This window comes from Aythya ferina (assembly GCF_964211825.1).
Source record: "Aythya ferina genome assembly, chromosome: 14".
Taxonomy (NCBI): Eukaryota; Metazoa; Chordata; class Aves; order Anseriformes; family Anatidae; genus Aythya; species Aythya ferina.
In genome coordinates, this window is record NC_140312.1 from 1,493,348 (window position 1) to 1,508,069 (window position 14,722).

The following is a 14,722-nucleotide window of genomic DNA, read 5'->3' on the forward strand; positions in this document are numbered from 1 at the left end:
GAAGAAGCAAAGCAACCTGGCCAACAGGGATGTATTTATGACCTTAACGGAGTACTGTGAGTAAACTCAGTTACTGAAGGTACAGCTGAATGGCAGCAAGAAATTCTGGACAGGGCGTGCTTGAAGTCTATTTACTCTATCCCTTATCACTGAGGTGTTTTTCTAGTCTGCAGTTCTGCCTGAATAGAGGCCTTCTGTGTTACTCTGCTAGAGAGCTGGGGGGGGAAAAAAGTAAAATGCCCATTAAAAAAAATGCCAAGTGCCAGCATCGCTAGCGCTCCCAGTTTGTCACTGTTGTTGTCCAGCAGTAGCACTACTGAGCTGCTCGTCGTTTTGGAAGGCTGATCAGTTCTGTGTGAGTGGCACTCGTAGCAGCAGTCTTGGCAAGGGAGGTTTAACTGTTTATTCGTTGACTCAGCCCTTCCTGAGAAAGCTCTGGCTCCATTCTTCCTGTCGCACGTACAAACCCTTAACAAATATTGTGACACCTTGCTTTCAAGAGCAATGCGCAGGCACAGAAAAGTGCAGGGAGGTGGAAGCACAGTGGGAGCTGCATGACAAGGTAGCTCGAGGTCTGTGCCACCGAAGCTTCAGCACCTTCCATTTTCTTCTCCTGCGTTGTCTGCATAACCCCCCTTTCCTGTCTAGAGAGGGGCACATTTTGGAAAGCAATTGCCCTGCCCAGCATATTTAGAAATAGGTTAATGATACTGCGACTTTAAATAGCAGCCTGGTGTGCAAGAGCAGGATTTATGGTCCCAGCCAGCTCATTGAGCAGCAGCAGCCCGGATCTGTCCGCCCTTGGCAGGGAGCTGAGCGCCACGCCGTGACTCTGCACATTCGGTCCGTGGAGTCGCATCCCACCCTGAGGGGTGCCACAGTGAGTTACTGAATGCAAGGACTGGCTGTGAGACGCTCCCCCGAGGAGGCTGCAGGCTGTAGGAACCTGTGAAGTCTGAAGTTACAAGCACTCTTTCAAACTTCTCAGGTAGCAGGATTTTTAGTGGGTTGCTCCAGTACCAGGTGTGTCGTTGAGGTCTCTGTGTAAGGAGCAGCCCACACGCTCCGTGCGTGTTCTGGCACATGGCACCACAACCCTGGCTGTGCTGGCACATTGAGGGAACGGTGGTTCTGCTGTCACAGCTGCCAGGAGCACCAAATGTAGTTGGGCAGAGTACAGACACTGCTATCAGTGTGTAATTCACTCCAAGATTTTAAGTGATTCTGAGGTAAAAAGGGAGCAGGGATTTATTGTAAGCATGGATTATTATAAATAGATCAATCCTAAAGCAGGAAATGCTTCTGTCTGACTTTCTCCATTCAAGTCAGATGCCAGCCATCAAGATTCAGATATTGAGGCCAGACTCTGGTGCGTTTATAACATACCAGGCATCACACAGCACAACGTAGCTATGGTGCCAGATGTAATTATTCACAGATTACCACAGAGCATCAGCCAAAACAGGACAATTATCAGATACCACAAGAAATGCCAGATGGAGAGGAAAACAAGCTGCATACAGGAACAGCCACTAGCCTTAGACATTAAAATTTCAGAGTTTGGAGACAGGAGCTACTATGATTCAATTCGCCACACAGTAATTAATCCTGATGAGTTGGAACTGCTTATGTCTAACAATTCCTCAGTATCGTACCTTCCCCATGTGACAGTTAATCGCTGCCATTGTCCCCAGCAGATGTGACCTGCTCTGACATGTTTCATGTGTGACACAGCAGGAAGTTCTGGCTCTCGTATTTCCAGGCTGTGATATTAGAATCATAAAATCATTCAGGCTGGAAAAGACCTTTGGGATCGAGTCCAACCAGCACAAGGTACCATTAGAGGCAGAACACCTCAGGACGTGGGGTGATCATCACCTGAAAGGATCAGATTTGTACTGCTGCATTATGTGTGCCGTATGTTCTATTCTTATGCATCTGTGTTTCCACCTTGTACCTTGTCTTGAGGGAAGTGTAAGCCTCTCTGGCCAAGGTCTGTCTTTTATCCCACTCCTACGTTTCCTAACACAGTAAGGCCCTGATCCAACTGGCACTGCTGGATGTTAGGAATTTAAGGAAATACAATATATTTTGTTGTTTTATATAATAAATGAATACCGTGCACTCCCAAGAAGCCACATAGCTGTTACTACACTGCTAAGGACCCGAGATGGTTCGCCTGCTTTGGGGAATGCAGGGGGCCGGCGCAATGCCCACACTGCCCGCAGGTTGTCCCTGCAGGAGGGGATGAATTCTGGATGAATTCAGAGAATGGCTGGGTATAAAATATCCCGGGATACAAACGGCAGGAGTCACCCCAGCTCCACATTAAGGAGTGTGTTTCCTTGAGGATTTTTGTAGCGAGATCGACGTTATTGTTTTAATACCGATCCCGTGAGGTAACAACAAGTTTTGATAAAGCAAACGTTAGGAAGCCCCACTCGTGGCTGCCCTGAATTCAGGATGGGGGCCGTGCTGCCTGTGCCAGCTGGCAGCGATGCCTCAGGGGCTGCGTGCCAGGAGCGTGCCCTCAGAGCACTGCAGCCACCGCTTCGTTTTCTGCCCCTTGACCTCTCCTCCCGTGCCAGGGGCCGTAAGGAGGTGATGCAGGAGCCCAAAATACCAGCTGCTGCTGGCACAGGGCTTAGTGGGGTGGGGGCAAGGCTTCGCCTTGTGGTTCCTAGGGGTGCCTGAGGTGTTTATTCCCTCACTGTTAGGTATGGATGGAGAACGGAGGGGCAGTGCGGGCAGGGGGACAACTTGTCAGCGCCAGCCCCTGAGAAGGGGGTTTATACGTGACTATATTTCCCGTGCTCATGCGCCTACACCGCAGCAGAGCCGATGCCGTGCGTTACGAGGCGATAACGGGCTAAATCCCCCCTTTTCTGCCACTTAGCCCCGCGCTGAGGGCGGCTCTGCCTCGCCTCAGGCCCGCCTCGCGTCCCGGCATGCAGCGCGGCCCCGCCCGCCGCCATGGCGACTCCCATGCACCGCCTCATCGCCCGCCGCCAGGCGTGAGTGCGCCGGGACCGACGGGGGGTGGAGGGGGGGGGAGCACAACGGGGGGGGCCCCGCGGCCGCTCCTCGGCCCGCACACGGGCAGCGGGGCCCCGGCGGCCCGGGCACGGCCCCGCAGCCCTCAGGAGAGCGCCCCGCAGCGCGGCCGGGCCGGGCCGGGGACAGGCGGCGCGGTTGTAAAAGTGCCATTTTTGGGTTCTAAAAGTGGCATTTTGGGTTATAAAAGCGGTGGTTGTGTGCTCCCGGCGTGGGTTTAGGGGCTGGTAAAGGGGTGTGTGTGGGGAAGCAGCGGCTCTGTGCTCGGAGCTGAGGGGTCTGATTGCACAGCAGCGAAATGAGGAGAAACCAGCACTTTGGTGGTGTTGAGTACAGTGAATGCCCCCCTCGGCACTCCTCGGGGTTTGCTTCTTCATCTCCCTCCTCAGAACAATTTGTTGTTGCTTTTTTAAGAGTGTTCTTTTTTTTTTCTGTCTGATCACAGCCGTTGGTTAACATACGGATGGCTTCTGCGTCTTCGTGCCTTTTTTGTTGTTTACTGTAGTTCAGTTCTTCCTCATTTTCCAGTAGAAAATAATTTGGAATTTCAAAGCACTTTTGGAATACTGGTTCTTTAGGTTGCTATTCTGTATAGGTTAAGGAGCGATTTCCTACATTCTTCTTGTGTCTTCAGCTGCTTGATGGCTGTTTGCTGAATTGCACCTTGGCTAACCTCTGCGTTTAGGTCGTAGCCACTGACCTGTATTAAAAGTTTACCTTCACCTCGTGCTTCTCATTCATGTTAAAACTTGTTAGTGTTGATATGATATTTATAGGTCTGGTTGCTGAGCTATTTTGATCTGTTTTCCTGGTTGTTGCTTTTAGGGCTTGATTTTTATCATCCTACCTTGCATAAAGTTGCCTGCCCCAGTCATGTGAGCAGTCCCAGAGCCCTGGAAATGCTGAATTTTGTTGTTGTTGCTTTGAGCTGCCCTCCTCCTGTGGAGAGAGCTCTGGGCTGGTTTGTGGTACAAAAAAAAACAAAGTGAATGTTTTTCTATGTCGACTAAGCAGAGATAGCATCCTTGTTTTGCTTACATGCAACTCTTGTGGTAGAGCCAGGAGACCAGGACAAGACAAAACAAGCCGTTCAGAGGACCTTGATTTGATTTTTTTGGTTTTTTTTGTTTTGTTTTGTTGGTGCTCCTGCTTCCTGCTGAAGTTTGAGTTAACTGCACCGTGTAGGTAGCAGGGTTAGTTAGTCATACAGTGCTCATTTACATCAACGTTTCTGAAGGTAAATCATGAAGCCAAATACTTTGCGTTGAGACAGTGATGAATGTTCAAAACAAGATTCCCTTTGAGATGCAGCAGAACTGTCGGAAAAAGCGATAGCTAGATGCAAAGGAGAAACAATCGCTACAAAGGAACACTGCTTTCTGAGAGCAGGGTGTTCGCTGCTGGGCTGTCACCTCATGCTCTCTAAATACTAAGTGAACAGTCGAGGATCCTCCTCCTAGCTGAGCCAGGCTGTTAATTTTGGATGATTAAGATGTGCTGGCTGTCAAAAATGAGCGTCTTCATGTTGAAAAAACAACGCAAGGTGGAAATAAATCACAGCAGTTTCAGTGAGCTGCATGAGAGATACAAAGTCCTGGCTCTGAAACTAATCTGTGATATGGCCTTGAGTGGGTCGCTTGGCTGCTGTCTGAGTTTCCTTGTTTGTAAAGGAGGAGCACATCTGTGAGAAGATCAGCAAACATTTTTTTTAAACTTTAGAAATGTGGATTAAGTGCTAGAATATGAAAACGTGAGTTTTTCTCACTTAACTTGCTCCTAAAAATGATTAAAGAATTTGATCACTGAAGACTGAAATGCAGATGTAAAATGTTATTTTATACTAATTGTATTTGAGTGGCAGAGAGCAGTAAGTAAACAAGAACGTATTCTTGCAATAAATCTTCTGACAGGCTTTAATAAATCTTAGCGAGATTCAAGTAAGTTACCAATAGGAGCAGCTCTGTTTTACTTGCTCAGAATCCCAGGCTCTTTGTGTTAATTTGGAAGTGTTCTGCTGTTGAGGGTTAGATACGAGGATATGGGAACGAAGATTGCAAGCTAGGCTGGCAGGAGCTTGTACGAGCATAAAGTGAAATTCAGGTGCAGTTGCTCAGTGCGTTGACAGTTAATGTCAGTAGCTCAGCATTAGCTACCATAGCAGAAGAAGGCTTAAGCTGAAGCTCTGGAACAGAGGAAAAGTGTTCTTTCTACTTTCATAAATAGTTGATATTAGGATATTTTGATAACTGAAGTGCGTGAGTTTGCCAAAATTCTGTGTGTACGTTACTGTTCTTGTCCCAACTGAAGATGTTTAATAGTTAAACCAGACCAATGTTCATGGGTGCTTTAAACATAGCTGCGTGTATTGTTAAGAATTTGTGCGCTAAAGAAAATTTCTATTTTTTCAATAGGTAGAACAGAGTTGGAATCAGTCACTTAATGCAATTCTGCATTTTTACAGAGAGGCAAACAAGCAGCACGTCAGATGTCAGAAATGCTTGGAGTTCGGACATTGGACGTATGAATGTACAGGGAAGAGAAAATACCTGCACAGACCTTCGAGGACAGCTCAGTTAGCAAAAGTTCTGAAGGAAAAAGAGAAGCGACTGTTATTGCAACAAAGGTAAGTGGGCAGAATGAGAACGTCCGGTTTATTAATGAAAAGGTAAGTGGGTGGGTGGGAAAAAATGGTGGTCCAGGCCTTTTTCTGTTGTCTTTTCTCCCAGGCTGTGAGGTGTCTGTTCAGTATCAGAACCATTGTGTATGTTAGGTGGTGTATGTGCACTTGGATCCCACAAAATTAAGGCATTGTTCGTTAACACCTGCTTGTTGCTTTGGGTCAAAAAAGCTTTAAGTGCGTCTGAAACAAACAATAAAGTATACTAAGCTAAGGGTAAAGTAGTCAGAGGCTGTCCGTAATAAAATACGGCTTCCTGAGTTCCTCAGTTGCTTGGTTCCTTGAGTTCACGTGTGAGCAGGTTGAGGATTTGAAGACCTGCCTTCTGTCACTGTTTAGCTTGCTGGCATCAGTAGAGCCTGCTGCCTGCCAGTCCTACAGGAGTTGAGAGGGAAGGAAAGGTGAGACGATATTTATTCCTTAGTAAAAACTGCTACAATCAACTAAAAGTAGAACTCCTGAGTTTTATTTATGGTTCTGGAGGCGATGTGTTGTGCCACAGGGAGAACAACCCAGTGTAACAAAGCAGCTTTGTTTGATATGCAGCCGGCTGACCGCTCTCAGCTCTGTGGTTTCATAAAGTGTCAAACTCATAGAACTATACATATGTTAAAACGCTAGAGGGAGGCACAGGCCGATGGGTGGCAGCCTGGGCTAGTCACCAGCCTCCCCATAGGTGCTTTGGGGTGTAGCTCTGTGTACGCACACTGGTACTCATCCCTGGTTACCTAGGTAAGGGCATATGGCCCTAACAACAGAAATATGAGCGGTGCTCAGCAGTACAGGAGGGATTATAGCTTGCTTCAAAGCTTGAGGGTCAGTGACTCTTCCTCTTGTCGATGGGATTTTGTGAGGAGTGTGGAAAACTCTTCCATGTAATAATTCTGCTATTCTCATACAACTGGTATGAAAAAGAAAAACTTGCAAAATCTCATTTTGCTAGCATACAAATGGCCTTGGGTACTTTTGTTGAAATGTAGTTTACACTTAACTCCAGAAAATGTCAGAAATAGAAACGTGTTATCAGCACGTGCTGCTATCTAATTGCTAAGTGAAATGTATTTTCAACTTCTCTAATTCAATGGTTACTGTTAGTTCTGTGTACATAAGATGGCTTTCAGAAATAGTTTCAGTTGAGGAAAAAGTATCCTGGGTCATAAAAGAACAACTTCCTCACCTATCAGTGGCACGTTAAGCATGTAAGTAGATGATGAGGGATTACTTCAATCACAAATGTTCATTCCAGGTTGAATTACGTGCTGTTTTCCTACAATGGGGAAAAAGGGGATGCAAAGTGGATGTGACTGGTAAACATGACTGAAATATTTAAAAATGATTAAAAAATCCCAAACTGAAGACTAGTAAAAATCTCCTAAAGTGCTTTTTTAAATACCACAAAAGAATGTTTCTTTTACTCCTAAAACATTCTGCACGTGTATGAATACATGGCAGTCTGAAAGACAAATAGCTGGAAAGCAGCCATATGAATAGTTTTGTGTTTTTTGTACCTGAAAGAAACGCACGATGAAAGCTACAGACTAATCCGATCTTCTAATCCTTTGTTTCATTCGGTTCAGTTATTGCTAAATATGGGTACACAGAACTTTTTTTTGTATCTGTATCTCCTCCCCTCTGCTTCTGCCATCCCAAGATGTTGTTGTCTGTATAATGCAAAGGAAAAAAGTAAAGGTGAGTGAAGCATTCTTAACCCAGAAAATCAGAGGTGAATTGCTGCTCCCCCTCCCCAGATTTGTAGATATTGTTTTTCTAGTTTAAATAGCAACTGAAAATAGATACTAAAGGAGCTTTGGGCAGATTTCTGCAAGTGGGATACCAGTTTTCTAGTACTGAACTCAGCTCCTCTGTGCTGCTACATATTTAATTTTCCTACTGCATTAATCAAAGGCATTGTTTTTCTCCCCCTTAATTAGCGCTGGAGAAAGTACTGCAGAAAGGAAGACCAAGAAAAAAAGGTACGTGGGGATCGATGACAAGTTGTACGGCTGCTTCAGGGTGTGATCTTGCACTGGGTGTTACAGCAGGCAGTTTGGAAGGGGCCTGTGTGGAAATTGAAAGTGAGCATTGCAGATACAGATTTGGTGTTAAGCTTTTAGCCTGTTGTGGGTATTTGCACAGCAGGTACTTGGGAGAGTTTCTACTCTTCCCTGTCCAAAAACTTTAATTTCTTTGTCCTCTGCTTTTCTCCCTGGTCATTCTCCTATCTCTGTGTTGTTTTGTTTTAATAATAAGTCATCTTATTTCTGCCTCAATGTTTATCGAGTAGTTTAATTGTGCAAGAATGGCATACTGTTTCTAGCCTGTTCTCTCTCCACCTACTCATCTTGCTCTTCCTTTTGTTTTCATCCCTTTTTCTTAACAGCTGTCTGTCTCTGAAGCTTTGTCTAGAGAATGAAACATGTATCTTAAAAATAATAAATAAAAAATCCAGGAACTAAACATTTCCTCCTTTACCATCCTCCATCCCTGGAAAAAAAAATAAGTCGAGCCAAGAGTTGTTTTGCCATCCTTCCTCCTTTACATATGCAGTAATGCTAGCATGGGAATCCACTTCAGTCTCTATTAGCAAAATCCTTTCAGGAGCAGCTAGAACCCGGGCTGTAAGACTCCTGCTAATCACGTTGCAAGTTTTACATACGGGGGATGTCTGTACAGTAATCGCCTCGTTGTCTCCTTGCCTTTCGTTGACTGTCCTCTGTCTCTGAATCTGACCAGTTAAAAACAGCCTTGTTTTTTTAAAGGCAAGGCCTTTTGCTTTGTGTGTCAGTCATTAAATGAGCCAGAGCATTTTTTTAAAACATGCTTTTATATGAAGCTCTCATGTTAAATCCGGCTTTATTGGAACACTTGATTAGTATCTTAGTTCTACTATCAGGATGTGTTTCCTCAAGGGCTTCTTTCTCGGTAGTGTTCACTTATTGTTGAAATTATCCATGGCTAGTGAGATCATAAATTAGCTGATTTCTTAACAATATAGTTCAGATCTCTTCCTTCCTCAGCTTTCTCATGTGTTGCAGTCTTCTACTTGGCATGATTTTCAGAGTAGTTGAGCTCTAAACCGCTGCCAAAAGGAAAAGAACAAAAGAATTTGGGTTGGGGGGTTGTTTGACCATTGTTTCTTTAAACCTTAAAAACTTTGCTATGCTTGAATTGTTACCCTGCTTTTATGCAAGTATAAAATCCATCAATGTAAATTCCTTTCCAGGTCACATGGTTTTTATATCTTTAGTATGATAGGGGAAAAAATAAACGCAGAAAATTGAGCGAAGCAATGGATGTGTAAGTTCCAGATTTAAAAAATGCAAAAGTGAGACTTCTGGCAGCAGCGAGCGCTAACCTTTTACATAGTGTGTGTTTGTTTTGATATAAACAGTAATAAGGAAGCTACAGGCTTAACCAGAAAAACAGGAACAGGCAAAACTGCTGTCGGACAATGTTGTAACCTTAGGTGGCACAGAACTGTTTCTGAGTTTACGTTGGCTTCATCACTCCTCTGTGGCATACTTGGTTAATTAATTGAAAGCCCCCTTTATGCTGCCTGTCTGAAGGGTCCTGAATTGAGTCCTAATTCCCTTGTTCCTTCGGGCAATCCAGCATGTGAACAGCCAGATGCTGGTGCCCAACATTGTAGGTTTGATTTAAGCAGCATGTTTAAAATCACCTGGGGCTGTTAGGTGATTGCAGTGGAGCCAGAAAGGGTAAAATCTCGGAGAAGGGTGATAGCCAACGTTACCAAATGCAGCAGTAATCCCGTGGTTCATCGTGCATGGAATAATATTAGTTGTTACCATCTGTGAGCTTGTTTGGAGGAGAACGAATGCTTATCTGCTGGAGAAATGTGCTTTTCCAGTGGTACAGCAGACCCACAAATCTGAGACCTCCCAACATATAGCATCTAGGATGTCACCTTACCTAAATAGGACAAGGTAAAATAGGTGAATTTTGCTTGTTCCCATGTCCATCGTCCTTTTGTGACTACCAATAGGCCACCGATTGCATCAGCTGGCAACAAGTATCTGCTTGCTCTTTTCTCATGGATCTAGCCAGTGCTTTCGTCGAGGTGAAGGTATTGAGTATCGTGTCTGATGTTTCAGATACATGGATGTTTTTGGGGGAAAAAAACATTTTGTCAGGGTTACCGTTCAGGGGATCCTCTGATCCTTGCCCGTATAAATGGGTCTGCACATCCAGTAAAAAGATTGAAACTACTGGTTTGTGTGGGAGTTTGCCCAGAAAATAACAAATGCCACTTTAAAAATAGACACTTTTTTTTCTTATCTCGTTACACCAGTTTTCCACCAACAGTGTCTGTATTTAACTGGCCTTTATGATTTTTTTTTTTATAAACAGCCATTATGTCTGCGCACAGAGAGGGAACCCATGCCCTGTGTATTATAAAAACTTCAGTGGTCCGTAGCATATTACAGGTGTTCAGATTTGGCAGTTGTCGTGACAGTGGCTGATCTGATGGAAAAAACATTACTCTCTGGTAGACTTAACGTAGGCATTTCCTGAATTTTTATACTTAACCAAACACTGAGATAAAAACTACAAATCTGCATTATTATTTCTAGCATTTTTGCATAGTATTTGGTTGACTTGGTGGGAAGAAGAGTGGATAAGTACCTCTATATTTTGCTTGGAGAAAGATTTGTGGAAGAACTTAATTGTACTTTCTTAGAATTCGTATTACATCAGTTCTGCAAAGACCTTGGGAACAGTGGCCTTACAGTAAGAGCTAAACACGGAGGACAGGAAAAAAAGGAGAAAAAAAAATTAAACTGCAGAGCCTACAGAAATCCACTTTACAGTGTTCCTGACTCCATCTTTATCCTGGACTGTTTCCATACCTTCTCTTCCACCCCGAAAACAGAAGCCTGCTGTAGCGGCAGGTAGTGGGGGTTCTGCCAGCAGTAATCTAAGAAAGGTTTCCGCTGAGCACAATTCTGACGTTTGGGAAATCTCGCTGATGAAACTTCCACCAACTCACATTGCCAAAATTTCACTTCTTATTGCAGTGCTAGGGATCTGATCTTGGTTACTTTTCCCCCTGAGGCTTTAGTGGTACAGCACATTCCTGCAACTTTCTTTTATTTACGAGTTAGTGAAGACGCTAGTTGTTACTGTGAACAGGAGGAGCCTTGCCAACTTTCAAACGTAACTTTTTTTTTTTTTTCCCCTGTAGTCCTGTTCGGGCTTTCATGTTGTCCAGGGCAACTTACATCATGTACGTGGTGTCATTCTGCTGTTGCTCAAAATTAATTTGTTCAGAATGGAACGGGAGGTTGGGAGCAGGAGGGGAAGGAAGATTGTTAAATTGTTAGGCCTGGAAATTTTCAGGCCGAATAATTGGTCTTTGGATTACAACAGAGTATAAAGAGCGCTCTGTAATGCTGTCTATAGCAGGCCTGTTCTCATCTGTGTATTTGTTTTCTTTCAGATCTAAAAGTGTGACGAGTTCCAGCAGCAGCAGCAGTGTCAGCTCAGCCAGCGATTCGTCATCTGACAGTGAAGATTCCTCTACCTCCTCTTCTGATGATGATAGTGACAGTGATGAGAGCTCCTCAACTTCCTCATCGTCTCCATCCTCGAGTAGTACTACTTCTTCTTCGGAGTTTGAATCAGATTCTAGTTCCTCGAGCAGTAGCAGCAGCAGCACAGACAGTAGTAGTTCTGATGATGAGCCACCAAAGAAAAAGAAGAAGAAATAATATGTTGTAGCGAAGAACTGTTGCTGAGCAAATGATAACATTCTTCAAAGATGTTCTGAGCACGTGGTTGCCAAGCAGTTAACCTGGTCAACATTTCTACTGCTAAAACTTTCTAAATGTTTTGCATAGTTCATAGGACATGAAAAGTATTAAATGGCACGTGAAACTTACTGAAAGAGTATTTTTGTGGTTTATCCTTTTATGGGAAATTTTACTTTTTTAGTTTAAAAATCTATCATCAGATTTGTTTATACGAGCTAAGGTCCAGTAACCTGGATGTTTACATGCTGGAAAGCAAAAGCTTTTTATCGCAGATCATGCTGTGCATCACATACTGCTACTCTGCTTACGGCAACTTCACTTACATGTAGGAAATCCTCCGATCTGTCAGAAGCAGAAGTTGTACGCTGCTGGCTGTAGAGCACGGTCATTGTTGAAACTGAATGCACAATGTTGCACACAGAGGGCCTTCCATCTCACTGTTAACAAATGTATTATATGCTGCTGAGCTTTTTTTCTGATGGCTTTTCCTGATGCTTCCAGGTCGAGTCTTAATTGCAACATGAAACTTTAAATAGTGTTCATTTGTTAACGATCAATATGCTACTTGTGCTGTACAGAGGCTTTAGTCTTTTCAACTTTGCCTGTTTCCATATTTCCTGTCTTTGTAGTACTTTTCTGAGACAAACAGAGTCTGTTGTAGCATTGTCTATGTAAGAAAGAGGAGCAGTGCACAGTGGAAGAATTACGACTGATGCTGCTTAGGAGTTTCATCTTTGTGCCTTTTTTTTGTAAATTAAATGTATCCTGGTGAGAGAAGGGCTCGAGTGGGTGTTTTTTCAGAACTCCCAATAGCTTTCCACGCAGAGTACGGTTAGTAAAGCCAGAGAAATGGTAGTGACGAGTAAAAACAGGCACTATTTTTTAGGAGAGAGAAGAAAGGCTATTTTCGTGGGATGCTCAGTAAGGAGTGGAGTTGTCTTTTAAAAAAGGTCCAAAGGACAGCGTTTCCATTTTGATATTTTTGAAAAAAAAAAAAAAAAAGTTCTGTAATGCAAGATTGCCAATCTACGTTGTTGAGCACATGGTAACTGGCATTATAGTCTGCAGTATAATCTGTTCGTTATTTTTACCGGCGTGTGTACATGTCTGTGGAAATCTGGCACGGGAGAAGCAAGTTAGTGCAAAAAAAATAAATCCAAGCATACTGCAGAACAACTGTTGCTGGTTATAAATTGAAATTTATTTGTTCTTTTGGTGGACTTGAGCTGTTGGCATTAGTATTTTAATTTGTGATGCCATCTCCTGACTTTCTTACTGTTGGAGTTACCCTTTTCTGAGGGGGAGGCATCACATGTGGAAGAATTCTTAAATATCTTGGTCTAGGTAAAATATAGTAACTAAACTATTTTTTATATTTTTATGGAAAAGTAGTGTGTAGAATTACTTTTGAATAAACTGTGCTTATATTTAAATGTTTGAACATATATATGTTGTGTGTTTTAGTCTGTTTTAGTGTGTTTTACGGAACACTGCAGACTGTAAATAAAAATTATCAGAAAGTTGTTGAAGTCTTCTTGAGTAAATGTACTATTTAATGGGAAAGTTAATAAATTATTAAACAGTATTTGTTAAGTTCATGCTTCCTGCAAATCAAAATGCAAGGCCTTTGGAAAACAGTACTTTTATAGGTCTGGGTTTAGGTTCATCTCTCATGGTTTCAGCGCGACTGAAGCAGGTGAGTGGAAGTTTGCAGCCCCAGCTTCCATTGTAAGGGCACAGCTGGGCTGTAGGGGACTGCAGGAAGAGGGGTGTGGAGCCCATCTGTGTGAAGATGATGTGCTACGAAGAAAAAAGGCTTTTGTTTTGGTTGATGTTGAGCTGAGCAGCAGTGTGGATGCGAAGGGGGTTGTGATGAGGAAGGGCAGTTGTTTCGAAGGGAGAGGACAAGGAATTGATTCTGAACTGTCCTTGCCATGCTGTTATGACCACGCTGTACGTTGGTTTCTTTAATGCTGCTGGTGTTTGTGTGTAGATTGCTTTGTCAGATGTGCATTGCTCCACACAGAAGTGTTATTACTGCTGCCCTTTAAAATGCTTCTGCCAAAAAAGAAAAACTTAAGATTGTCAGACAACTACTGATAGCAAAGCAAGTCACTCTGTTCGGGGGCGGCCTCTTCCTGCTTCTGTTTACATTTAGTGCCCATAGTCAGACAAATTGTGTCCATTCATAGAGACAAAAGGAAACACTTGTGCATGTCAGGTTCCATCAGTGGGAGGTAGGACAAGGTAACATAATTGCAGATAGTATCAAGAAGTCATTAATTTAGTTTCTGGTCCACTGTTGGCTCATGAGCAGAGACTCAGAGATGGCTCACTGTTCTCGCTGCGTGTCTGACGTTGCCTGCCATTAAGTCTGAGACCAGCCGTAAGGCTGTCTCTGCTCACGTTGTTTTAATGTTTACTTTTAAGTACGATATGTTTGATTTTTTTGTGACTTGCCCTTTCTGTTTATCTCTGTATATTCTTATTTTACAGAGTAAAGCCCGCCAGCCTGTCAAGAGCCTCACCACTCATCTTTTACTAGATCGTGTCCTGATACCTCATTATAAGGTACTTTGATTCCATTTTTTTCAATGGGAAAGGTGATTTCTTTGATTACTGTCTTCTAAAGCTCTAGGTTACCTACAAAAAGCCAATAATTAAAAGCAAACAAAAACAAACAACCCCCCCTTGGAATTGTTATTTACCAAGCGTGTATATTTACACGAAACCTGTGTAGCTTGGAACAGGCTCAATTTAATCTTTCCTCTTCCAAGCAAAGCTGCCATTGCTAATTGAAGTGAAGCAATTGATGCAGTCTTGTAGAAAAATAGCCTCAGGAAAAGGCATTGCATTTCAAGGAGAAACGCTGCTAACCCAGGGGAGAGCAAAGGGAGGGAGGGACAGGACAACCTGATCCAGGCCTCTACTGAATCGAACATCGGTCAGCCAGAGACAGGCTTTTGGGTGCTCTCAGTGAAGTTGCATTAAAAAGTCTTTCATGGATTGATGGATTTTATTTATTTATTTATTTATTTTGGGAAAGTGTCCTTAATAAATAGGAATTTTGCTATCAAATGGATTTGCTCTATGAAGAAATGATTCAGCATACCTGAACCCCATGGGTTTAATTTGCTTTATGAAGTTACATTTACCCGAGCCGTGCCTTTAACCAGACACTGAGACATCAGTTGTGTCGGAGGCAGATCTTCACAGCCTA

At 43.3% G+C, this 14,722-nt stretch overlaps 1 protein-coding gene across 1 annotated transcript; it reads left to right on the forward strand.

Moving 5' to 3' along the window:
* The first annotated feature begins 2,883 nt into the window (after window positions 1-2,883).
* On the forward strand, window positions 2,884-13,022 carry ZCCHC10 (zinc finger CCHC-type containing 10). Its single transcript, XM_084535825.1, has 4 exons — window positions 2,884-3,014; window positions 5,516-5,677; window positions 7,663-7,704; window positions 11,190-13,022. Exons 1-4 carry the CDS (start codon window positions 2,974-2,976, stop codon window positions 11,458-11,460), a joined length of 516 nt encoding a protein of 171 aa, XP_084391951.1. The 5' UTR covers window positions 2,884-2,973; the 3' UTR covers window positions 11,461-13,022.
* The last annotated feature ends 1,700 nt before the right edge of the window (window positions 13,023-14,722 follow it).